This window comes from Porites lutea, chromosome 9 (assembly GCF_958299795.1).
Source record: "Porites lutea chromosome 9, jaPorLute2.1, whole genome shotgun sequence".
NCBI classification, from domain to species: domain Eukaryota; kingdom Metazoa; phylum Cnidaria; class Anthozoa; order Scleractinia; family Poritidae; genus Porites; species Porites lutea.
In genome coordinates this window covers 3568819-3596244 of record NC_133209.1, presented here as the reverse complement: position 1 = coordinate 3596244, position 27426 = coordinate 3568819, and the positions used below count along the sequence as shown (strand labels likewise).

Genomic DNA, 27426 nt, shown 5'->3' with positions numbered 1-27426 from the left:
TTTATTCATGCTCTAGGCACTTCTCTAAGTGAAATCACTGCTTACTTCTCTCCACATGTGCATCAACAGAGAATGGCGACTTGATCGAAGCTGATCTGTTCGAAGGAGACATTGTACTTGAGCCTGTACAAAGACTTGCGGTTGACTTAGGAATAGAGATACGCGGCAGCATGGGGAATCGTCTCTGGCCCAGTGGAATTGTCCCGTACACCATTGCTCCAAGTCTGTGTAAGAAAACGTTTTTAGTGTTTATTAGAGAGCTTTAGACTTGAGGACAAGAACAAGTACGAGATTTAACTTAAAGGTTTTACGCGTTTTCTCAAAAAAGAGACGTCCCGGAAAGCTACATTTTACTTTTTATTTTCGCCAAGAACGTTAGTACGGTTATTTATACTGAAGGAGGTTAAACCCTCTCTCGATATGGCAAAATAATTGAACTTCTTACTTTTGATAACTTGTTCCTGCCAAAACGACATTCTCGCTTAAAACGCATAGTAGAATGATGACGGCTATCACGTTTTCCCTCCAAAAATGACGGTGGTTGAGAAGATCTTGTTCCCGTAGTCGTCCTCGTCTCAGAATCTAAAGCTCTCCACTATCTTGGGCATTCATACCCGGACGTTACCCCATAAACATGGCGGGAGGTCAGTAACGCACTCCTTAAAACAAATTAACTGGCACACAGATAGTTCCCGTCATTTTAGGCACAAAACCATACATAAAAACCTCCAAAAGGACTTGCGACAAGCAAGCCTTGTGTCAATCATATTACCTTTTAGCATCCTTAAAACATGAAAGATAACCCGGGCTCTTTAATAGTACCACAGTCCACAAGGTGTATTATATTGTATGGAGGGAGAATTTGAGCAAATTATCACGAAACTTCGTGCGTGTGAGCATTTTGGACAACAACAACTAACTGCAGAGTCAAATCAAATCAAATCAACTTTATTGGTACATCCAATTAAAATGGGTTTTCACATACCAATTACAATAAAATCTAATATGAACAATAGAAATTCAATATAAACATTTGAAAGTGAAAAAACATTACCATACTATTTAAAAAATATAAAATATGCATAATTACACCTATTGAGTGTCAATGGCTTAAAAACTCGTCAAGGGCACGTCCTTTAATCGCATTCTTAAAAACATTAAATGACTCTATGTTTGCTAAACTTTCTGGAAGGTCATTCCAGAGCTGAACAGCCCTATATGAGAAAGATCGCTGACCTGTTGCTGATCTAAAAGATGGTACATGAAGTTTATCTTTATTCCTAGTATTTCTAGTATGCATCTGCCTTCTTGTCGAAAACTTATTACACAAGGATGGTGGGGCTAATCCCTTTATACATTTGAAAGCCATTAAAATGTCTCTAACCTCCAGTTGCTTAGCAACCGGCAACCAGTGGAGTTCCTTTAACATCGGCGTGATGTGCTCATACTTTCTTGTGCCAGTCACAATCCGTGCCGCAAAATTCTGAACTTTTTGAAGCCTAGCAATGTTCTTTTTTGTTGTACTAGACCACATGGAGGAACAATAGAAAATCTTGCTGAACACTAATGAATTTATGATGGTTATGAGCGTAGACCTATCAAACAAATGTTTCACACGATTGATTTGGCACAGGCTACCTGTACACTTAGATACAACATCGGTCACATGTTCGTCAAAACTAAGGCGCGAGTCCACGATGACCCCCAAATCTTTTGCAGAACGAGACGGTAGAATCTCCTTACCGAGTAGCGTAACTCCAAAACCCTCCGGCACACGAGCTAACATCTGCGGGGTTCCAAGAAGCAATAACTTAGTCTTATCTGGATTTATCAGCAAGCTGTGTGTGCAACACCAGGCGGCAATCCGTTGCAAATCTTCGGATAAATGTTCCACAGCCATAGCTGTCTCCTGGACAGGAAACGAGAGATAGAGCTGGGAATCATCCACGTAACTCTTTAGTGAGCACAGGTTAGGGACAGCTGGAAGATCGTTGATCTATATATTAAAAAGGGCTGGTCCCAAGATCGACCCTTGAGGTACACCATAAGCTACCTGGCGAGGATCTGACACCTCACAACCAATCCTCACCCGCTGATTCCTGTACGTCAGATAGCTTCTAAACCATTCCATGGCCTGTATAGACACACCCAGTTCTCGAAGTTTACGTAATAAGATCCCATGCTCGATACTGTCAAAGGCCTTTGACAAGTCCAACAGAACCAACGCTGTGACTTGTTTTCGATCCATTGCTTCGAGAATCATATCGAACATGAAAATATGGAGTGTTTCTGTCGAGTGCTTCTTCTTGTTTCCATTTTGATGTTCAGTTAAACAGTTCTGACGTGTTGTGTACTCCGTTAACTGATTAAGAGCTGCTCGTTCGCAGATCTTAGACAGAGCGGGTAGCAGTGATACTGGCCGGTTGTTATTAGCAACCTCATGATCTCCCTCCTTTAATATCGGTATCACCACGGACTCTTTCCAAGCAGATGGAAAAACTGATGTTAAAAGCGATCTATTTATAAGCTCTGTCAGAACTGGAAGTATAACTGGTAGGGCATCCTTGATCACACTCATGTGTAACTTATCCATTCCTGGTGCCCTGTTCAAAGGAAAAGACAAGATGATCTGGTGTACCTCAAAGGTAGTGACTGCGCGGAATCGGAATTCATCTAGTTGGAATAAGTTCTTGGATGAGGGGGGCTTATACGCTGGAAGAACGTTAACTGAGTAAGTTAAGTTAACAGAGTAAGTTTCATTGACTTTTTTTCATATTTCCTACAAATTTTAGGATCTTATTTTTACACCATATACAAACACTGTAATCTTACGGGATTCGCACTCTGGTACTATCAAAATAGTCTGAGTGGGTAACCTGTGCTTAAAGCGGGAGTATGAAATCTGCAGTACTGGTAGTTTACTTAACTCTTTGTGTGCGTTTCTCTGTTTTCTTTGTTCTTGTGTCCCTGACCTAAACATTTAAACATCTTTTCTTTTAACTGGCTGCCTGGTATTTTTAACTCTTAGGTTATTTCGGGCAGCCAGCGCCCCTATCATCGTCTGTACTATTTGTTATAAATTTTTATTTCTTTTATATTATAGGGTGAAATAAAGTGTTGTTGTTGTTGTTGTTGTTGCAGGCTATATATCCCTTACTTATAAAAAAGATGATGCGCACTAGCTCCCCCGGCATGTATTATACTCATTCTATATTTCCTTCCCTGCGGACTAATTCAAGACTTGATTCTTTCGACTAGTATAAAAATCCTTCTGGCCTACTATGACCGGCACATCTACTCCATGCGGATTTATGAGCTGAAATAATTCGTCTATTAATTCTTTGTTCTTCTTTCTAGCTACGCAGCCAAAAGCGATGCAGGCAATTGAGAATGCCATGAATGAATGGAGCAGTGTAAGTTGTATCCGGTTCATTCGCAGGACTACAGAGCAGTCTTACATTGAGTTCTTTAAGGGAAAAGGGTACGTTAAGTTTTATCTGTACTGAAAGCAAACTTTTTAGGGTTCCTGACTTCACGGAAAGGGTTGACCGGTGAACATGTGACATCACTTTATTATGAATCGTGAGATTTTGTAAGGGCTCAGGTATAGATTAAGGCATGGGCCTCAATTTGCCTTAATTTGCTGTCTTCAAAAGTGAGAGGGTGGTCTATATCTAAGAGCTTTAGATGAAGAGACATAAAACTTTGCCAGCTAACCACATTTGTAGTTTGTGTCAATTTTGTGCTTTGAAATTATGCAAATTAGGTCACGTGACCTCCATCGGATGAATAAGCTTGTTCTTCAAACGGCAACACTTTTTCGTGTGTCTTCAATTATTTTACCGGTTGCATTATGTTAAAGCCGTGTAATGTATCACTTCTGTGCTTGGCCTTTTTTAGATATTTAAAATCGAAAGCGTTAAGATGGGATAGAATTGCTTTGGGGGACTGGGTCTAGTTGAAAAAGCCGTTTATTTTCTAAAACAGTAAAAAATTCAAAAAAGGCCAAGCACAGTCTTGTAGATGCTTGCATTACACATTGTCTTAAACCAGTCCGGTTTAATAACTCACAACAAAAAGTGTTGCGATTTTTGTTTAAAGACTTTTTATTGTTTTCTGGCCGTGTGGAGTCACGTGATAACATTTGCATAATTGAACATCACCCAGTTGACAGAAACCACACATGTATGTATCTGGCAAAGTTTCATCTTTCTACTGCTTACGTGCTCAGAGATAGACCACCCTTCATCACTTTTTTACTGAATCATTGGGGACCCATGCCTTAATTTACCTGAGGGGGCCAACTTTGCCGATCTCTTGAAAATGGTCACATTTTGGGCAAACTATATTCTGTAGTGTCTAGAACATTCTCTATCAAACATTCTAAGAAGCGCTAAGAAAATATCCGGCTTTTATTTTCTCTCTAGCTGTTATTCTAGCCTAGGAAGAACTGGAAAGAAGCAACAACTCAGTTTAGCGGCAGGATGTTGGGGAAAAATTACGGTGGCACACGAAATTGGTAGGTTACTTGCAAGTTAAATAGCCGTTAGGTCTTGCCTAACAGGGACTGTGAAAAATATGTGTGGTCGGGCTAGAAAGCTAAAAACGCCCATGTAGGAACTATTAATACTGACAATCCAAACCCAGTTAAGCTGCAAGCATGGTTAATTCGTGCCATGCATTCGGAAGATACACCATGACAGTTGACTGAACGCCAGGGTTGGAAATTTGGGGCGTCGCCATTCCATTGTGAAACAAAGAACCAGTTTATAAGGGTTGGTACTGGGTGCAAAGAAGGCATTTGCAGTTGGCGCGGAAAATGAAAAGTGAAGTGAGCAACTTATGACTTATTTGTTTTCTGTTCACAGCACATGCTCTCGGCTTTGCTCACGAACAGTCACGACCAGATCGAGATGAATACGTCACAATTAACTTTGAAAACATCCAGGCAGGTTGGTGACAGTTTGGTATTTGTAAAGAAAGCGGAAAGATATAACTTAACTTTGCAATACTGCAAACAGCTACCAGTGCAGGCATGTAGCAGGAGAAAAACAGAAATAATAAGACAATATAAGATGTCTATCTCGACTAAAACCCAAACTTTATTTAAGGACCTTTTGAAAACCAAACTACGTACATATTGGGGACCTCAGTCACACAGTATCGACGAGGGCGACGGAAGCGAAACCGTCACTATTAAAACTGTTAAAACGAGTTCGCGTTTTCACAAACTTTGTCGCGTTTATTCTAACTCGCTTAAGATGTCAAATTTAAGTCCGAATTTTTCTGCAGATGAACTATTTGGTACCGCGCCCAAGTTCAGATGACAAAGAAACGACACACGTCGTCGTGTCACTGCGTGAAAATGAAAATATGCGGAGATGTTCGAGTTTAGAATACGTGATCATGACTCCCTAGAATCCTGAGGTATTCAAGGCGCACACCTCACGTGAAGTATGCTGAAATATTCAGCTCGAAAACACCCGAATATCCTTTGTTGAGTGTCATTCGTAGATTTCCCAAAACGCATACTTCAACAAATTTCATCGGCCAGTTATTGATGGTAACAATTTGTCCGTTATGATGAAAAAGATTGAAAACTTGAAAGATTGAAAACCGTTTTTAATATTACTTGATGTGGGTGGTTTCAAGAGTCTTGAAACGGTCCTTTATTTATTTCTGGGGAGAAATCATCTTCCTAGGGTTTTTAAAAGTTTCTTGAGTGTTCATATTAAATTGCAAGAAGTTTAACATGGCACACAGAGATCGGCAAATATGTTAAATATTTGCATTTAAAATTCTTTTAGATGCAGTGACATAAATTGATTTGAAGTAGTCCATGTTATAATTATATAACATCCATACAAAAAAAATGAAAACAAACGGAACACTCTGTCAACTCCCCGACCTACGTGGCGGCGCAACTCACCAATTTCGCAAAGCTGGAGCGCGAATTGCCCCTGGGTCAGCTGCATGGGAGGACTCGCACCGGCCCCAAAGCCTTGAACGCTGCCGCGCCTTTGATGAGAACCTTTTTAATATCTTTGACTGACTTACTAGAAGAGGGTTGAAACTGTCTGTATATATATGACAAATTGGTATTCTCAACCATTGTGGTACTCCGAAAACGGAATTGCGCATGCCCAGATTGCTTTCCTTTACATAGTTTTCTTTGATAACGCAGCGTCACATGTGATTATCTAAAATTTCGTTACCTGTACTTGACGCTTTCGAGAGCTCATCAGCGTCGATTCTTTCGTTTCGTTTGGGATTCTTAGATAAGTCAAATTTATTGAAAAATATGTACCGGACTGCCCGGCAGTCGACCTGAAAAAAGTTCTAAGTGTCACAAAGCATGGTTTCGTTTTCTGAGCCCAGCGCAAGGCAAACGCTATACTTGAGATCTATTACACATTTCAGAAGCGCTTGACTTTTCTTAATCGACATATGATAGTTAAGATTAGCTTGTTTTTTCGATTTGTGAAATTTACTGAGAATATATAGGACCGCCGGTCATTCAGCGTTTTGAAAACATCGACTGGTTACCGGCCATATAGCCACAGCGTTCAAAATATGATTGAGTCATTTCATATCCATTCATCCATGTCATTTCCACTATTAGTATTGCATCCGATCGATCGCAAAGGTCAGGATTCGATTCGCGGTCAAGCCTTAATTTTTCAGGTACCTTTTACTAGGATTCTCAAGGATCTCTCTAAAGATATTTAAATATCCTAGAAGATCCTCAAGAGATTTTCACCAAGGTATGACAGAATGCGTTTCCGTCATGTTTCCGCGTGGGAAACGAACGATGTTTCCGCCACATTTCTTTTATCACATTTCCCTTCTTTCTTGTTTCCGTTACGTATTTTTTCCTTTTCTTTTGATTGCGAGATCAATATTTCAGAAATTTTGCCTTTGCGAACAATCAAGGTGAATAAAGGTAAATTTACTTTTGAGATAGCGCCATTACTCGGTTCTCTATTACTCGCGCGCGTTACATTACAGACTGTGAGGTGTGTGAGGTTGCCATTACTTTCGATTGTAAGTGATAAAAATCGCAGAGAATACTAACAGCTGCCGATATTTGCAAGATTGATCTCAGTGAGTGCTTGCGTAAAAATAGAATGATCCACCCCTTTTGTAGAGTGAGAAAATAAAAGAGAATGGGGCCTAGAAAAGAGCGGAATGCTTGTCAGCGGACTTTTCTTCTGCTCATGCTCATTGCCGTCGTTCTTTTTGGCGTCCATTTTGAAAGTGATCACAACGGCTTCAAACTGGTTTCAAACTTGCCAGCTTCTTTAGGCTCTAGGAGCGTGGAGTCTGTTTATTTGTGCTTCCCGATAGCACCACAAAACATCTAAGGGTTGTTATGTATATTTAACGACCTATCGAGGTTCAGTAATCGATCACTCCCTTGTAAGGCGACTCTTTTCTTACACGGTTGAGCAGAATGTGAGACAAAAACCTTGTGATGCGCAAGTTTTATTTGAAAGTTGGAGTGTTTGATTGTGCTAAGGCTATCCAAGACGGAAGATGTTGATGGAGAATACACAGAATACAGATAGTAAGACGAGGTAAGCTGCTCTGGTACTGATCAATAACTAGTACTTAGCAAGTTTAAGGAACTGTGTCACGAAATTTATCAAAATTTCAGCAGGGGGAACCACCACCACCTCAGTGAAACAAAAAAAACATATCTGCTCAAAACATGAACAGGACGTTTAAGTAACAAAGCAAAGAGCAAGAGTGAGTACAAATATAGATTGTTGTTTTTTGTTAAAATGAGGAACAGATGGACATGATGGACTTTTAATAAAGAAAATTGAAAAGGATGGTAATTGTTCCTTTTGAAATTTGTTAGCCTAACAGTTTTCCAAATTTCATTTTTGTGGTCTGTAGAGTTTGATGCTTGGGAGACATATTTGTTGACACAAAGCTGTGACTGACAAGTAAGTTTGTGGCAAATACAGACATGTACGTGTAATTTACATTATTAAAAGAATGATCCAGACAATACTAAATGTTGTGACACAGCATCTTTAAGTCTTCATTTCAGTTGCCTGCGCCGCAGACGCTCTAAGCCTTCTGTATAGAGCATTCGTGAATTAGTGCACATTATTGTGTTCGAATCCCACAGAGCCGCAAGGACATATGTCAGCATTTTTGATTGGCTACTTTCTTATGCAGCTTGTGATTAGTCTTATTTTAATTAAGTGTTGACAGGCCCAACACGACTAATAGCTCATGACAAGAGAGACTGAGCTCGTGATAGTGTGAAACGTGACCTTAGAGTCAGCTTGAACAAGAGAGGTTTTTCTTGCTCTCTTTTTGCATAGTTTATGCAGTGCATGGAGTATCATACACTTTGACTGAGCAAAAATTTTTTTGGTCGCTTCGAGTCTCACATTTAGAGGTTATGAAGCTGGTCTGTTCTATGCATATTGAGTAATTTTGTTTCTGCAGATGTTTTCTGACAGGATATGATCACATGCAGTTTACCATAAAATGATTTTGGTTTACCTGTGTTTTAAGCCTTATGCTTTTTTATTGCGGCTAAATAACCTTAGTTTCTTTGGTTTTCTCCTAAATGCCTGGGCCTGAATAGCTACATGTGTGTTTTTTTTTTTTTTTTTTTGGCGGTGAATATCATGACAGGGCTCAAAGTTAACGACTAACTGGTCGCAAATGCGACTGGATTTTTGGTTGTGTGTCTAAAAATTGATGTGTAATCGCACCTGTGCACCATAAAACCCAAAGCACAGTGCGACTGACTTGCTTCCGACTATACTTATGAACTCGAACCAGATAAGACGGTGTATGTTTAATTGGTCTTTTCTCCCAGTGGATTCCACGAAATCGAATATTATTTTTCGTTTCAATGTTTTACTTCATCCCAGACTAGACTCTTCTGTTTTGTAATAAACACCTGTGACACATGCAAATATATGCTACGAACAAAACACGTGCTTTTTGTGCAATGGTCGATCATGTCGAACGAGCAGTTTTAAGGTCAATCAAAACAAAAACAGTGCGGATTAAGAGCCTTTTATTCCAGGTAAGAAAGTTTTTAAGTCATAACCCAGGTACATGTAAGTCATTGCGCATTTAACAAATTCATTAAAGATTAACTTTCATTCTCGTTCAACACACTCGTTGTTGTCAGTTTTGAATTTTTTTTTTCTTTAGTCACATGTGTACTGTCAAAAAGAGAAATTAGTATTAAAAATCACGACGGTATTGCTGCGTAGCAAATCGGCTGTGTTTTACCAATCAGAGGACTGAAAGTAACAAACTGTGAAAGTGACAAACTGAAGATGACAAATAAATGTGACACTGTTACGCTTTTTACTTTTTCTTTTGAAATAGATGCTCCCAACATTATAAACTGTGCTCCTAAAATTTTCAGCTGTGCGCCTAAAATTTCGGCAGTGCGCCTAAAAATTTACATCTGATAGCACAAGTGCTCCCAAACTCAAATTTAAACTTTGAGCCCTGCGTGATTTCCTGATTTGTTTTGATGCTAGAACTGTCGGCTAGATTGCAGAATACACGGCAGTACATCTGCAGCGATTAGAAGAAGCTGGAAAACCAGTCAGCAAATTTACAAGCAAATTCTGGCCTAGAAGGAATTCTCTCAAAGCATTTTTGTTCTTCAGAAGAAGGCTTTAAAGTTCGAACTGCTCTTTCATTGTTTACAGTAAACGATCCTTGCCAACTCCCTTTTGTGAATTTTGACAAGTCACTGCGCCCAGCCATCATGCACACGTACGAATTAGGCCAATCATGAGGCACATAAGAAACTCGCCATTCAGAAACGCTCACAAATATCCTTGCGACTCTGCTAAATATTGGAACGTGTTTTCGTGCACTAATTCACTAACACACTATGCAAATGGTTTATAGGACTACGTAGGCCAGATGCAATGCAGGCTACATTTTAGTGGACAGCAGAAAGTTCTCTCAAAGCAAGCAGGATCATGGAACTTAATTTCAGTCACAAGTTACAGTGCTGTATGCTTAGTCAATCAAGTCAAGTTCTGCAAAATGTAAATCTTGAAATACATGTACTACTTCCATGCTAAAAACAAAAAAAATTTCCAGTTGCCTAATATTAGTATTTATTATATTATACCACTACGTGCGAAATTTCTGCAATTTGATTGGCTTAGAGCAGTGGTATTTCAGCTTAATTTGAAATAGCTACATGTGAAAATTACAAACCTTTTGCGGGTAGTGGTATAAACAAATAATAGCATGATTTGTACGTGATATTTGGCATAAATACCACTCGTGATATTTCAAAATAAATTGTCTCAAATTTCACTCGCCTAACGGCTCGTGAAATTACGTATAACAATTTCAAAATATCACTCGTGGTATTTATGCCAAATATCACTACAAATCATGCTATTACCTATACAAATTATGGCTGGTACCGTGAGTGGGCAAGATGAAGCATACCCTGCATTCTAATTGGCTAACCAAGCAGGCAAGATGGGACTAAAATGGGACTCCCTGTAGCTCTGGGCGAGTGTTTTGTCTTATCTATTTTTAATTTTGCTCTAGCCATGAATTTGGATTCCGTTGACTCCTCTATCAGATTAGAAGCGAAATACAATCAAAGATTAATGGAACAGGAATGCTGCAAGCTACTAGGTCTCCAGCCGAGAAGGCAGACTAAAAGTCCTAGCTGGATACCCTTTTTTTTTGGTTACTAGGAGTGTGAGGCTTGTTATGTTTGTCGAGGTTGTTTTTATTTTTAATGACAGCTCTGTATTATGTACAATGTAGCTTGATACCTCATCAGTAATACTATTATTAGTGTTGCAGTTGTAATTTTAGTGGAGTATGGTTTTGTACAAACAAAAAATCCCACTTTGTTCGCTTTAGGCAGATGTGCATCTTCTTCATAACAATTTGTCATTGAACAGACAATACAAGCTGAGGAAAGGTATGATTGTTTTTTTTTTCCTGTGCTGTGATTATCCAAGAATAGTTGAACTGTCAAAATAATGTAGCTTAAGGTGACTTCCTACAGTTTTCAGAAGATAATCATTCCTAAATCCGTAAGTTTCTGCTATGGTGTTTTTTACTGCCTACAAAAAAAATTGTTAAATTTTCAAAGAGAGTTATACAGATAGTAACTCTTATCCTTGATTATTGTTTTACTAGCAGCCTCATTCAATAACTGTTAATTAGTTTGATGTTTCTAGTGCTCTCTCACCACACAACATGTCTGTGCGACACCATTTGGAAGGGCAGATACACTGTAGCTAACAAAGATAAGGGTTATCCCATTAAGACAGTCAAGTATAAGTCTTATTATGAAAAATAATATGGTACCTGTGTTGACTGGCATGTGGTTAAGAGTACAATAATTTGCAATTGTTACTGGATTTTACTTTGTATAAATTGGTCAAAGAGGGACTTGCCTAGACTGAAGGCCTAGGTGGATAACACCCTCGAAGATTTGTTTTATTATTCATTCTAAATACTTCCAACTTAAAAGATCCTTTATACAGCTGTACCTTGATCAATGACAAGCTCCCATCTTCATAATACTATTGAAATGATGAATATATAAATTTCAGATACTGGAAAAGTGGAATGAAGGATATTAATTGCAATCAAGATCATCACAGTAGGTCTTTGCATTTATTCCTTTATTCTGTAGTTCCAATATATGAAACTTGTATGTTCATCATTTCATCTTTACCTTTCCTGGGTATATTACAAACCAATTTTAATGACCTGACTCGCAACTTTAACTGCGATGTTCTTCCCTACATTTATAATATTATTCTAAAAGATATTCTTCAAATAGGATTTGTCATCCATTGAATGGTATTTTTACTATTGTTGCTATGTTTTTAGAAAGTAGTTAGGTTTTTTCTACTGTGAATGAAATCTTTTCAATTTGTGATTTTCTGCAGCTCAACCAAAAACAGCTGAGCTACCATGCCTTCATTCCCAAGTGTTCTGAACAGTTATCCGTAAAAGTGACATCTTCCAAATTTGGTCAACAGTTGTTGGTTGTGAAGGATTAGTGTGGGGATTTTCCAATTTGAAATGGAGAAATATTTTGAATGAATAATATTTTATTTGGCATTAACCTTTCATGCAACTCAACGCAATTAACTAGTGCAAAGTTATGCACAATAGTGTTGTTGCCATTCTGTGTTACTTAAGGTTATCGGATACCTTCAGCATGGGTCCCCAGGTTACTCACATACAAGTGTGGTAGGGCTTCCCAGTTAAACTGTAAATACCTTAAACCATACATGTATATCAATAATTTAAAGCTTTATTGAACTGGCTGTCTTTATAAACCAACAGTTTTAAAAGAGTTCACTGTCGATTTTCTTCTGTTTTTTTTTTTTTCTCTTAAGTTGCATGATTGTACAAATATAGATACTGTTTCAGCTAAAAGTCAAAGGGAAATTGTTCAGTGGACCTAAAATTTTGAGGAATGTTTCTTTAATTAGTAAGCAACAAACGTGTTGGGGGAATTTTGTGTTTCTTAAAACTTTGTTGTAGAAAGGAATTTTTGTATAATTATCCAAATTTTTTTAGCCCTATTTACAAATTTTTCTGTAACTTTTCACCACAATCGAAATGGGAAAACCCCGACAAGTTTTAAGCGCTTTGACTTCCAAAAGAATAGAACCAATTAAATTAATGAAAAACAAAAATCACTTTGAATTTTAGCTTTGGAAAAGTGATTTGGGTTCACATTAAAAGAATCATAAAAAATTGACAGCGCAAGTATTTTTAAAAAGATCTTGGTCTAGATAGCAGTTCACTAAGCTTTTTTTTTTAAATAGGGTTTTAGGTGTCTACAGTTTAACTAGAATACACTAGATCACTTGCACGTAAGACGTCCCTGAAGGTACAATGTATCTGGTAACCTTAAGTTCTTTGCAGTTACTCAGAAACCTTAAAAAGCTATGCATACATGTACATGCATTCAGCTGAGTGAAACTATGGATGAAGCTGGTCTGATTTGATATTATAATACTTAAAATGACACTCTTTTCTCTTTTATTTGCAGGTGCCATTGTTAGGTACTACAAAACAAAAAGAAATTTTTACCTACAGTCACTTCCTGAAAACCAACAAAAAACAAAACAAGACAACAAAGTATGTTCAAGAAGGAAAAGGGTATGTTGACTTGAACTTATTTTATTTTGTAAGCCACTGTATGTGTAAAAAGCATCAACCAATAATAAATCTGTACGGTGCCAAATTACAGTTAACAGCAGTTTTGACTTTGAAATGACCAAGTAGATCATCACCCATAAGCCCCTATTACATCTCTTTTAGACAAAAGAATATTTAACTGCAGGCTTAACTGTAATAGCAGCTGTAAGTTTTAGTTGCAGCAAAATATTTTACCCACAAGTAAATGATTAATAAAATAAATTTATTGTGGACATTTTTTTCTGCAATTATAGGAATTAAGACCTTTGCATAAAAACGAGTCCTAGTACAGGGCATATATGTAGCCTGATTTTAATGTGAATTTTAAAATCTCCTTCAGCCTTTAAGTGCACGAGTTAAAGTGGAGGTCCCCTAGGGCCAATAAATTAATGAGCAGACTCCAAGGAAGAATCGATCAATCAAGAGAAGAGGAAGTGCGACCACATATGCTAAGAGTCAAGGGACCTCTCTCAGAAGGTGGAAGAGCATGCAGAAGAGGTTAATCTGAACACAACTCAGAGCTGGAGGAGAAAGAGGAGGTGTAGACAGAACTTCCTGTGGCATCACCACCCAGGAGGAGAAAAAGATACCATCATTTTGGAAGTGATGACTCTGAAACTGATTAACTCTTTCATCCTAACAGGCTTCTTAGGGCTATTTTTTAATCAGTTTATTCTGTAACATACTGAGAATAGTATTGCTTGATAAATTTTCTTCCTCTTTATTTCTTTCGATGTTAGGATTTCATCCTAAATTTATAAATAGAAACAATGAATTATTTCTACTGCAGCAGTATTGCTCACATATGAATAGCAATATTATTACTATATAAACAAACTTTTGAAGTTTTTCATTCCAACATAAAAAAAATCCTAAGTAAGTGCATGTATTTATAAACTAAAGCTGATTTGCCAAGCAAGGATTACTATTCAGCACTGGAGCTTTCTTGGATGGTTTTTAAGAAGTTTTGTCCCTTTTAAGGTTGGTGAAAGAGACATCGTCATCTCTTTTTGAAATTATCCAGGAGGAAACTTTTAATCAATGGCAAAGGAAAAACCAGGACAATTTTAAATAGCATTTTTTACAATTAGTTAATACTGTATAAATAACTAAATTGTTAATTTTCATTAAATAAAGTTTTGTTGGCTGATAGTTACAATGTCTTCCTTCATTGAACTGCACGAGACAAAAAGTAGTCCACGGAGACGTTCTTAGGGCTTCGTCATGCGTTCCTTCCCCAAGGAGCGCGAGGCGAAGTCCCAAGAACGTCTGCTATAGAGGCTAGACAAAAAGGACACTCCTGTGCTCCGCGTAGATAGATCTAAGTATAGACCCGATGGAAAGGTGAATCCTTTAAGACCAAAACATCTGAACGTCTCAAAAGCGTAATCATCCAATAATATATAAAACACGTTCATGTTCAAGAATATGCAAACTGAATTCCAGGAACGATATACGCATTTCTAGCCATATTCTTGAATGCGAAGGGTGTTCGTAGTGGTTCGAGTTTGAATACTGCAGAATACCAACGTTATGCAACGTCATGGGTTCGCAAACGCGGCGAACACTTGAGATGTGCGTTAGTATTCGGGCGTGTTCGCGTCTGGTAAACCGTTCGTCACTGTCGTGTTCGCGTCGCATGCGGACTCGAAAATTTGTGGTCATACTGAGATGTTCCAATGACAAATGATCATTATTGTTCGAAGCTGGTCAATATTGATCTTTTTAGAAAAGGATTCGGGAGTATGCCGTTTAGAATGCTTCATAGTATTCTAGGGTATTCTATTTGAATTCGGAAAAACAGTCCGGATTCTAAGTAGAATATTCTAGGTGTACGTCGCGTCATGCGTGCTTGAATACCTCAGGATATTATCGTACACTCCACGTGTGCCTATCCGTATTCGGGCAAATTCGGTCACGAATATGTGCCTTTTTGCGCAGTGTGTGTTTACGTCCTCCATAAGTCGTCGCATAAGGCACTTTCACGTCGTGGTCGTGCAGGAATGGCAAGGAAATTTAGAAATGTACAAAAAAGTGTCCTGCACGTGCAAAATTGTTGTATCGCTTAATAAACCTATTCCTTTTTTCGCGATCTCGTTGCCGTCGCCGTTAGTTGAATGCTCTCTTATCTTATCTCTATCTAGTTAAGTTCAATCCTCTTGACTTCGATTTATTATCTGTGTAGTTCTTAATTGAATGATTTATGGCCTTTCAGGAAAGCAGCATAATTTTAAGAAGTACTCGTCTTCTCAAATCAATTCCCTTGACACCCCATACGATTATGAAAGTGTTATGCATTATGGAGCTAAATACTTCTCAAAGAACAATCTACCGACAATTGTGCCTAAGCAGAGTGGGGTAAGTATTAACAGGAGCTCGTTTCAGCATTGACAACATCTTGAATTTTTGGGCATAAGAAAATAGCAAGAGCCCTGGGAAATCTAGCTACTATGTAAAGGTGGATGACGATTGGAATAATTTGGCCGACGGAGAACGGAATGCATAGTCAACCATTCGCTCTGTTTGTCTTGCGCCCGTGATTATTTAATTCCATTTATGTTCAGTCGAAATGCAAATGAACAGTCCTTGCATGGGTATTATTTGCAATTTCCATATGACCATATGTTTTGCAGGGAAATAAGGCTGGGGGATGCTTTCTGATGCCAGTCATAAAGAGCCTATTAGGTCTATTAGGAACTTGAACTCTAACTTTTCGCGCCAGAAAACCATCAAAATTACTCCGGGTGTCAAATTCTTATTCAGGCGCGGATCCACACCGGCTTCCACCGAAAACCGACCGAAATCGGTCAGATTTTTTCATAATAAATGTATATACTTTTAGTAATAAAAAATACTTTCTAAGTTGAAACAGGTCCTGGAGGAACCTGCTCTTAGTGCCCCAGGACCTAATAGAAGCTTGTGCCTTCGGCGCTTGTTTAGGAAATCGGTCAGTATCTATCCTAGATCCGGGCCTGTTATTCATACCATCTGCAGTGAATTTTGTTTTTTTTTTCCAGGTAAAGATTGGTCAACGAAAATATCTCAGTGGAATGGACATTCTACAGATGAACCTACTTTACAAATGCCGTTAACCAAATGCTTTTGGTAATGTTGAACTTGAAATGCCTCGTATGCCGCGTGCGTTAGGCTTACTTATCTTTCTCATAACTTTCATTACGGTTCTCATTGTTATACACGTACATCCCAGTGTTAAGGCTAGAATTTTTTCTCCAATAGTGTGTACTCTCATTGGTTACTTGAGGTCACATGATATCCATCACTAAACACATAAATGACTGATCCCTAGGGAAACAGTTAATTTTTTAAACACTGTTATTCTTCGGCCATTTCAACTGCAGTAAAAAGGCCAGTAAAAATAAAATACAAACTGCGGTAATAAGCATTGTGAAGACTTGACGTTTCGTTTGTAACAACATACGTCTTCAGAAGTGACGGTTCAATAGATGGCAGTAAAATTTAAACAACAGACTCAATTTGAAGTCTGTAGGAAATTATAATATATGAAGCTAGTAGAGAAAAACTTAATTTTGTTTCCCGAGAATCTCAATGTTTCCCTCGGCTCCACCAGCCTTTAGATGATTTGTTATATAGCTGGAAATTTTGAAGCTGGAAATTCATTAAACCTCGCTGTAACGGAGGTCGTCGGTCAACATTCGCGGGTAACAGTGCACTGTTACCCTCTGACGTCATAGATTTTGCAATGTTACCTGCTAAGAGATTTTGGCGGGAAAGAGTTTCATTGGTACATGTCATGTGACCTTGAAGCAACCAATGAGAGCACAAGCTGTTGGGAAAAAAATGCTTTTCCCATCAAAAGTTTTGAGAGGACAACATTAAAAAGCCGTGACGTTAGAGGGCAGCAGTGCACCCGCGATTGCTGACTGCTCTAGTCTACTCCCTGAGATTTACTTTCACAAAAAAAAACTGTACACGTAGAAGATTTTTCTCGTTGTATTTTATTTTATTTTGTTCTTTACCCGTTAACTTTACCTTAAGGCTGAGTTTAATAATACAAAGAGTCCAGATAATAGGTGTTCTCGACATTTCAAGCAACTAATTATTTTTTAAATCTTTTTAGGATCTTCATCATGAGGGAAAAATTAACCGAGATGAAGAATTAACCGAGATGACTGAAATATTATTGTATTGTATGACCATTGTGAATCAAAATAAAAAAGGGACCCAACGACGATTCCCTCCTAAATACGTTGAAAACACTTTTTAGGCTATCCAAAGTAGTTTTAGACCTCTAGAAATATATTCTTAGCAGTGCTATAACACTTATATCTGTTCGGTCATCCTAGTGGACTTTGAGTCTTTTCGAAACTTCAAGGACTTTAGTATTATATTCCCGAAAATTTTAGATGCAATTTATCGCTTTACGAATGTGAGAATTTTTCTGATTCCTATTTCAATCACAGTATTGAATCCGAAAATTTTAGGCTTTCTTTTTCTACGAAAAACGGCATTACTCGAGAAGTGAAATGTGAAAAATTAAGCTTCAGAAAATCATCATAGGGAATTTAATAGATATAAGTTTCGAAAATTGTACATGGATGGAACGGTCATCTGAGAAATTTACGTCCGTGTCTCAAACAATAGAAAATTTTAGGCAAAATTTGCTTCTCCGAACAGATATTTTACAGAAAACAGTCGTTGGGTACCCCTGAATAAAGCGTGGGATAAAAAAAAATCCTCAATGTCTCATCTTGCTGTTGTTCCCCGCTAGTATTGACTTTTCACAGGCTATTCATAACGGAGCTGTAAAAAAATAAATGAGCTCCTTCACTGTCTCTAACACACGACACACGCAAACAAACCCACACACTTTGCACCGTTCTCCGCTATCTGAGCCGGCATCTGAGGCAAGCTGTTCTTATATAAAGGATGATTTCAAGTACTTCCTGATGACCCCACTAATTTTTACAGTAAACATTTTCTGTGATATATTAATTGCAAAGTGTAATACCATTTTTTAACAAAGCGTGTCAGCTTGCCAAGTACGCTAGCCTGCTGTTATTACATGTTATTACAGAGCGCGACAGCGATTTTTATTACAAACTCAGCGCGACAGGTGCATTCACAGAGAAGCCTGTTCCAGGCTCTTGGAAAGCTTGTCTTTTCATTCGTCCTGACTAAGCCGTGTCAACGGACAACGTGTTACAACTGACTATATGCGACCTACGATAAAACACACGAGTCCTTACTTACTAAGACAAAGTGCAAGATGCCGGTTGCTGCAACGAATGTGCAGTGCTGGTCAATATTGATTTTTATGAGGAAAAAAAGCGGTGGATGCGTCAAAATGTTCTAAAACATACGTTCATGCGTTAAATAAGATTATTTTCTTTCCTAACATGAACAAATACAAGCGGCCCTTATAAATATTAGTTTATATAAATTTGACACTCTCTCACTCAACCGTTTAATCGAAACAAAATATTCTGCGGTAAGTGCTACTGAGCGCATTTCGAAATTCTCGCAGACGTAAACAGTACATTAGCGGATTCAGAGAAGAGTTACAGAGCATCAATGTCGTAGTAAATTCGTAGACAGCAACTCCCTCTTTTGTTTTCGAGCTAGACATGTTGTTTATTGCTGTGGCGACAAAGAAAGGAAGGTAGCAGAGAAGAAATGTAAAAAAGACGTAGAATGTGTTAACAGCAGATTTCCGGAGTCTTTTTGAACGAGCAAGGTCAAATTGGGCCGTCTGTGTAAGCATTTGGCTATGTATTTGGGCTTTGTGCCTTTTAACAATAGCGTACAATTTTATGTAAATGGTAAATGTTAGAAAAAGTGACAAGGCAACGACAACGGCTGCTAGCGTTGAGTAAACTTCAAAACCTTTCAACCAAACCAGGCAGAGCAAAGCGTTAGTTACCCACATAACTATCTGTGTAGTGTTTATCCATCTCTCGGTTATATACTCCCGGTATCTCAAGTTCAGGCGAAGTGCCAGGTATCTGTCGGTGCCAATAACAGTTATGTACAAAAGTGAAAGACCTGCTAAGAAGGACGTTGATATACTATAAACGGCAACCACTGCGCAAGGAGGGATACTGTTGTTGTAAAGGCTAAGTAAAACAAGAACGTATAATGGATGAACCACAAGACCAACCCCAAGGTCCGTTAAGGCCAATCCTAATAAGAGAAAATTCGACGTCGATCGTAATGAAGATGACAGGACGAAGCTAAGAAGGATCGAAACGTTTCCCCAAATAGCTGTCAACATGAGCAAGACGTTTGTAACGGCAATGGACAAGAGAGTGCTGCCTTCGCCTCGAAGAAAAAGAACAGGAACATCGATGAAGCAGTCATCGGATAATTTATCTCGAGTTGACATGTTTAAAGGTGAATAGCCCATTTCCTGCATCTCGGATCGTAACTTTTCGATGTCTTCTCCACTTCCAGCCAGTAATGAATTATTATCTGACGACAAATTTTTAACAAAACCAAGAGTATTGTATTACATGTGGTAAGCTTATCCAAAGATATAATTACATCTGCAACTCTTTTTAAAAACAGCGTGTATATTGCCAACATTTGTACACCTGTCTCGATTGATTTTTTTTTATGATCAATCAGCAAAGCAACAGCAGAAACCCTCCAAAAAGTGTCAATTAATCTAGCTGTCATGTTGTTACTTTAACAAATCCAAGAACTACTCACACTAAAGTATTGAATTATTTTATGGCTTCTCCTTTTTTCAATATAACCGGAGGGTGATTACGCCTACCTTCCCATAAAAACATATTACACATGTAATTATTTTGCGACTCCCTATTTTGCCTGAGGAAACGACAAACTGAACGATAACAAAACATTCGCTATCAGTCAAAACGCGGCCTTTATCACGCAGCTTGCGAAGATTAAAACAAGACCTTTAAAAGCTCAGAGAGCCTCTTTAGACTCTTCAGTTTTAAATATGTTATTCAGTGGTGGTCGGGCAAATCACTTCTAAAGCTTGCCGTCACAATTATTTTGCGGCCTTTTCGTTTTTAATATCCGGAGTAACAGTTGCTCCTATTTGCAGAGCCTAGCTACAAAAACAGAATAATTAAATATTTTCCTATTTTGGCGGAAAAGGTTTTTTAAAAATGATTTAACTAAAAGTATTTATGTCAGAGATTCTGCCAAACTCCGCCTAGCCTCCGAGGGGAATCTCACAGTCAGTAGCTGTGATTATCGCTCGAATCTCAGGAGTTCTATACGTACTATCGGTTGGTTTCAATTCAGCGTTTTCCTAGCTAGAGGCGAATCTTTCAGCTGACTTACGCGTTTTGCTTCGTTGCAATGCGGGTTTCATAGAAGAAGCAACCTGTTACATAAAAATGGAGTTCAATATCTAATAGCTGAGAGCTTGTTTACGAAAGGTGGCCCGAACTTATTTACATGCGTGTTGGTGTAAAATATGTTTTTTAACTCCCGCGTATTTTTTCCGGTAGGAAGGAATTAGGGGGTAACTGATTTCTATGATTTTTGGAATGGTGATTTTGAACCGCGCTTTTTAGCAGGAACGAGTTTGCCATTGGGGAAAATGAGAAATATATATATGACGATTGTCATATTTTTCTTCATCCCCAAGCTATTGGCAAACGTCCCTTGCGGCTAAACAGCTTGAATTACCGAATACAAGGATTTTCATTGCAGCTGAAAAATGGATTTTTAGAAGTACTAGAGTTGGTGGCTTTATTTCTCCTCAAAACGGGAACCTGAGACGCGAAAAACTCTTGAGAGTTTTTCGTAGATGCTTTTTTAATGTTTTTTTCGAAACGAGAGGGACAAATACAAAGTAAGTTTGATGAATAGAAGTTCTCACACCGCTACAGCATAACCGAGTTGCTCTAAAATTTTCTTAAAGTTCCACCTATAATAACCTATGCATTATTTAGCTCTGTGCAGTGTAATACTAAAGGAATTTTGAACCATGAAAAATACACAATTTCTGAGTGGCGTGGGTGTTCATGAGCCTATGACGCCTATGTATTACTTGCTCTGCATTACATGTAAAAATATAGAATGTCTAATGTGTCGAATTGAAATTTTCAGAGTGGCAGTATCCAGAAGTGACATTTTTGTGACTCGTTTAGGAGCACATTAACGGCGAGGAACAAATTATTAAATAATAATAATAATAATAATAATAATAATAATTAATAATAACAATAATGATAATAGTAATAATAATAATAATAATAATAATAGTAATAGTAATAACAACAATCATCATCATCATCATCATCATCATCAACACAGATTTAAGGTTTGGACCCGGCAATTGGAGAAGAAATACGGTCTCATGAACTGAACACTTATTATAATAATAATAATAATAATAATAATAATAATAATAATAATAATAATAATAATAATAATAATAATAATAATAATCAGGAGCCGATTACTGATCGGTTCCTCTAATAATATTAAAAAAAATTGCACAAGCGTTAAACTTAGTTGAACTTAGTTTAATCCTGTGAATCTTAGATCCGTCAACTATCAGTAAAAAAGAACCCGGCCTTAATTAACTTTTCAGTTGATTATAATGATTATAAACGTTTTGACCAATGTTAAGCTATCACTTATACCTGCCTCTAACTAAAAACTTTCTGCTTAACCCTTTAAGCCCCACTAGTGACCAACATCAAGTTTCTCCTAACAATACAAATACATAATCAAAAGAAAAGGTTATGAGAATTTCTGAAATGTTCACCCTAGGGAAAATGCTTTGATTTTTTAACTAATTCTCTCAACTAATTTTTAGGGAAATATATGGAGATCAGTCTAGAGAATTCGTTTGTTGATATTGGAGCTTTAAGTGTTAAAAAAAAAATCTCATATATCTCTACGCGCACAAAATAGGGAAAGGGGGAAGGCGAGAGATCAGAGCAAAAAACAAAACAAAACAACAAAAAGCACACACAAAAAGAGCAAGTTAAAAATTCATAATAGAGGACATACTTTTAAAAGAAAGAAACACGGAGAGCTTCATATTCAGTTATAATTTATTTCTTGTTTTCAAAATTGTTAGGTACACAGTCAGGTAAATAACAATTTGCAAATCTTATCTTGAGTAAGCGGAGACGAATTCCTCGTTGGGGAAACCTGAAAAAAGAGACGACGACATATGACGCAGTTAATATACTTAATGTTCTCCTGAGAGGTAGACCGAGGAATATCCTTCTACTTAACAGTACCCTGACGGGTGTTGTTGTTAATGTATTAGTTCTTGTCAGTTTTTTTTTTTAATATACATGAGTTTTATTTGTCAAAAAACAAAAAGGAATTACAAGCAAAAGAAAAAAAGAATTGTAAAAGAATTAAACGTCGCAGAAAATTTCATTACGTACCCAGTTGGTGCTTAAGCAACGTATAGGGCGTGTTCGATTGACCGTATTTTGACTAATGTTTGAGTTCACTGTTTTAAAATAGCCAGAAATCTGCTTAATCAAATATCCCAATGTATACAGCGTTGAAGTGGCCCAAAAATAACGGCATCACAAATTAGCAACATAAAATTTGTGGATTCTTATTCCGGTATACGATCAATCACGAATGCACCCATAATAACTTGCAGTCGTCTCTCTTAACGGGCACCCCTATAAGACGGACACCTCTGTAAAATAAAACGGACACCTATAGTTGGTCCCTGCCTTTCTTTACTCCCTTTTATTTCGGTGACTCTCTAAACGGTGGACATTTCTTTCTTTCTCTCAGCTGGGAGAGTTGACTGTATTTTTTTCTACTGTCGGTGATCTAAATGGTGGAATTGTAAATGAAACCTCAAGTATTTACTTGTATACGGAGAGGTAGATTTCAGTATAACGGAAATAGGTTCGGAGAGAGAAACGGTAAATGAAACGCCCTGTAAAAGGAAAATAGAGGTTATTTATGTCGTTTTTACTGAGGACTTGTTGGTGTTTAAGTTAGCGCAGAGGGAACCAGTGAAATCTCCACGTACCTTTCTAGCAACTGTAGCCGCATGTTCGTGCGCAATTATATCTCATGGAGCTGTGGTGGCAAAATCGACGCTTTTGCTGGCAGTATCGGTAGCCCCATCGATCAACACACCTGCCTAAGATAGACGATACAAGGTCAAAACTTTTGGCAATATCGAACCGAACCTCCCATTAAACTAAGAAGCTGTGCTACGAATTTTGTCAAAAGTTTAAACAATGGAAACTGCCACCAAATTCAGTGAAGCATATAGAAATAACCACTCAAAACGTTAAAAGACGGTTTGAATAACACAGCAAATACAAAGGAAAGCACAGGTGGACAAATTTCTTTTTTAATATATCAAATTCTTTGTTATCGATTGTCGATATTTAGCAAATTTCTGAGCGAGGACGACAATTGCTTTAAAGAAAATTGAAACGGATTGCAATTGAGCTTTTTGAAATCTTATAAGCCTAAAATCTTGTTAGGCTAGAGGAAAGGTAAGGTGCTGCATGTTACACGAAACGATTCGCAACGACGATTTTTAGCGCAACACAGTGTCACAATGTTGGAACAATGTTGTACCTATTCGAATCAATGTGGCAACAATGTTGTAACGCTGTGTTGCGCTAAAAATTATCGTTGCGAATCGTCTCGTGTAACATTGCGTTCTTCAGCCGTCTTCAGGTTTTCTTAGAATACCGACTCTCCCTGTTTAAAGGTGGACAAACAGGTTAAGTTACATTAATAACTAAAGTAAATTTACCAAATGTATTTGCTGTATCTGGTGCGGGCGGTTCTTCTCCAAGGACAAGAGAAAGCAGGTCAATGTCGTCCAAATCATCTGTTGCGGATCAAAGGGAACAGCAGTGAAACTAGATGAGAATACCATAATCGAAGGATAATGCAGCTTTGCAAAAAGTTTTATGAAATTACAGGTGTTATAACGTAAAATGGAGGTCAAATTACTCACTTCAGATCTCTCTCTGGAGACGGTGCTTCTTTCCCTTTTTTTGAAAATTTCGTGAAAGGGTTTTCGAGCATTAGAATTCCCTTCAATGAGTCTTGCATAATGTCACGTTATTACATGCATGGCTACAATAGTACGCGCCCTCTGATTGGGTGCTAAGCAGGCATTATTTACTCGTGTGATGACCAGGCATTATACATTAGCTACAATAGGTGTCCAAGGCATAATTATACAACCTGTGTTTAACGCAACTTGGTATTTCTTCTAAGAATTCACTGGAAATCGATCGTTTGATGGTGTGGAACAACAGAAAAGAGACTTGGGGGTTATCCTACTCTTTTTTTGCTTCACTCCCTGACCCACATTATGGCGCACTGGGTTCCAAATACGGAAATTGCGAGCAAATACGCCCATTCAGTTAAACAACTTTAACTATAAGAGCCGAGGGAATAAACTTATACACGTCTGTCAGGAAAAGCGATTGAAGAGTCCTTTTGTATTTTCAAACAAATACCTGGTCACCAACACCAAACTTAAACTAAATAAACGTAGGGACGTTTAACTGGGAAAATGCGTTACTTATTTTGCCTTTGTAAATGTGCAATCGGGTCCTTTGACTACATTTGTTAGACATACCGTTTTCCATTTCTGCGTAGGCAAACGCTGCGACTGAGAAAGCGATAAAAACACCGATCAGTAGCTTCATCTTTTCAGTTGAAATGCCCTCTATCAATCGGAAAGAGTACTCTGAAGCAAACATCCTTCAAGCCTTAAATAACCGTAAGTTCAATTTGTAACCGTAAAAACCTGTTTCAATACATCTGAAATGTGTTTCTATTGAACTTTAAAAGATCAATTAAAAAATGTTAACAGGTCGAAATCCTATTTCTTCCTTCTTTTTTTATTTATTGAGAACCAATAAATTAAAGTAAACATTTTTAACTTAGCAAGGCTTTGATAAATCCAGGACAAAGCTCGGCAAGTTCTTTTGTTGTTGTTTTATCCTCAAAGGAGCATAAATACCGCTAAGTTACTATTTCAAACGCCGGCGTAACGCGGCTTTAACTCGTATTACTTGAAAAAGATTGTTTACTTAGCTAATAATTTCGATATCAATTCGTTAAATTGCTAGATCTCGTTTTTAGTGGGTTTTAAGAACCTCCTTTATGTTTTAAGTCATGTCTAAGTCATATTTCAAGTTTTCTTTTTCTGTTTTCGTTTCGCTTACAATTTGAAAAGAGTTCCCTTTGTCCTGACTACATTTGGTCTTTTTAGTTGCCGAGTAATTTAAGTAATAATTCCTTGACTAACATCTGTCTTTCTCTGCCAAATTCAGTGTACTGATTTCGAAGTAATGTCCAAAGTTGGCGACGTGCTATTCTAGAACGCGGACAGTCAGATGGGAAAATTTTTGACTCCTGTAGTTCGAATTTGAAAAGAAAACTATCAATACATACATCTTCGTTTATGAAACATTTACTTAGTACACATGTTAAGACTGAAATTTTACAGTTTCAGCCGAAAACGGCCGCAGTCACCATGTAGTGTTTCATACACTGCGGTTCATATAAAGAATTTAAAGGTCCCCGACGATTTTAAAAATGTTTCGAAGTTGCCCGGTGCCGGACGAATTCATATGCCAAATATATTCGAGGATCTCCGAGACTAGTTCCAAGACTTTCATTAAGATTTCCGAAGTTATCTTGACTAACTCCCCGGCTTACGTAGATTTTTGATCGGAAGCTGACGCGAAGAAAGTTTATGTGATTTATCAGCACTTTGATGAGTAGATAATTGTTCCGCCAGGCAAATAAAATTGGTCTTCAAAGGCGTTTCTTCAGTTATTTCTTCATTCCGCAGAGAATGAGACGGTAAGTTTTCTTCACAGCAATTCTAAATTCTCTGAAGCGTAAACAGTACATCAAAGGATTCAAACACGAGTTGGACATCATTAACGTTGCACACAACTCGAACGTCAAGATTCCAGCTTTCGTGGGCGAATCGGACAAAACGTTTACTGCAGTTGACGTAGAAAAGGGAAGATAACAAAGCAGAAATACAAAGAAGACGTACAATGTGCTAATAGCCGACTTCCTTAATCGTTTTAAGCGACAATTTTCAAATTGTGCCATACTGGACTCCATAGATTCCATCTGAATATGTATCTCACGCCGGTGAATTTTAACAACTTGGTAAATTTTAACATAAACAGCGAATGCAACTATGATAGAGAGCAACACAACAACAGCTGCAAATGTCGAGTAAACACGGAAGCCTCTTAGCCAAACCAAACTAAGGAGCCCGTTTAGCACCCAGACACCTATCTGCGCGAAGGTCAATCGCTTGTCTGTGATGATTTCTCGATATCGCAGATGCAGCTTGATCGCCAGATATTTGTCAATTCCGATCATTGTGACATACAGAAGCGAAACGCCACCCAAATACGCCGTGGTTACGCTATACGCAGCCATGACCTTGCAGTGTGGAAGAGAGTTGTTGTAGATGTTCAGTAGTACAAAAATGTACAATGGATGAACTACAAGTCCCACACCGAGGTCTGTCAAAACCAATCCCAGAAGAAGATTGTTTGATGCCGAAGGAAGAGAGGGTACAAGCACGAAGCTGAGGAGAATCGACAAATTTCCTAGAATTGAAGTTGGCATAAGAATCATATTCGCAAGGATATTCAAGGCCAAAATAATGTGCTTTCCATCTTGTAGAAAAACAATAGGAGGTTCAATGGAACATTTTTCACGAGTTGTATTTGATAGCACATTCATTTCAACTCGAGATCTAACCAAGCCTGAGAGACAAGAGTTGACCGATCGCGAAACCGTAAGAAATAATCTGTTGTTTAGTATCACCTGTCCTTAAAACTTCCTACGCTTGTTTACCCCGTGATACTGTATCTAGATTTTCACGATCGTCGACTCTTGATCAAATTAGCTAAAGGTAAAATAATTTACCAATGTTCTCCTTTGATTAGGTTAGCCAGGAGAATTAACACTAGACGTCAAAGATCGCAAATTAATGCTGGAAACGTGAACATGAGAATCAGTTTGACCATTAAAGGATGGGTTTCGTATGGAAAAAAATTTGTACCTGTTTCAAGCAGCTGCCTTTATCTCGGATTCACGATTCGTTTACGATCTGAAGGCCAAGTGTATTTCTTGGGACAGAAATAATAGCATGCAATATCCGGTACATTATTATAACTGAAAACACTAGTTTCCTTGCTGTCATTAAATTGAAACAAATTGCGTTCAAACTATTTAAGATAATTTGCTCCCATT

General features: G+C 37.9%; 3 protein-coding genes and 1 long non-coding RNA gene across 4 annotated transcripts; 1 reads left to right on the top strand and 3 right to left on the bottom strand.

Moving 5' to 3' along the window:
• Positions 1–2576: 2576 nt before the first annotated feature.
• Positions 2577–16295, top strand: LOC140948156 (zinc metalloproteinase nas-15-like). The gene is made up of 7 exons (XM_073397378.1): positions 2577–2645; positions 2793–2847; positions 3358–3481; positions 4428–4519; positions 4869–4952; positions 15419–15561; positions 16221–16295. The coding sequence occupies exons 1-7, from the start codon at positions 2577–2579 to the stop codon at positions 16293–16295; spliced, it is 642 nt and encodes a 213-aa protein (XP_073253479.1).
• Positions 16296–18649: 2354 nt separating this feature from the next.
• Positions 18650–19712, bottom strand: LOC140948155 (adenosine receptor A3-like). Its single transcript, XM_073397377.1, has one exon. The coding sequence runs from the start codon at positions 19595–19597 to the stop codon at positions 18650–18652; it is 948 nt and encodes a 315-aa protein (XP_073253478.1). The 5' UTR covers positions 19598–19712.
• A 2499-nt stretch (positions 19713–22211) lies between these two features.
• On the bottom strand, positions 22212–24471 carry LOC140947315 (uncharacterized). The gene is made up of 3 exons (XR_012166956.1): positions 23930–24471; positions 23186–23299; positions 22212–22329 (listed from the first exon to the last, which is right to left on the bottom strand). It is a non-coding gene; the product is annotated as an uncharacterized lncRNA (long non-coding RNA).
• A 1503-nt stretch (positions 24472–25974) lies between these two features.
• LOC140948153 (adenosine receptor A1-like) lies at positions 25975–26913 on the bottom strand. Its single transcript, XM_073397376.1, has one exon. The coding sequence runs from the start codon at positions 26911–26913 to the stop codon at positions 25975–25977; it is 939 nt and encodes a 312-aa protein (XP_073253477.1).
• Between the last annotated feature and the right edge of the window lie 513 nt (positions 26914–27426).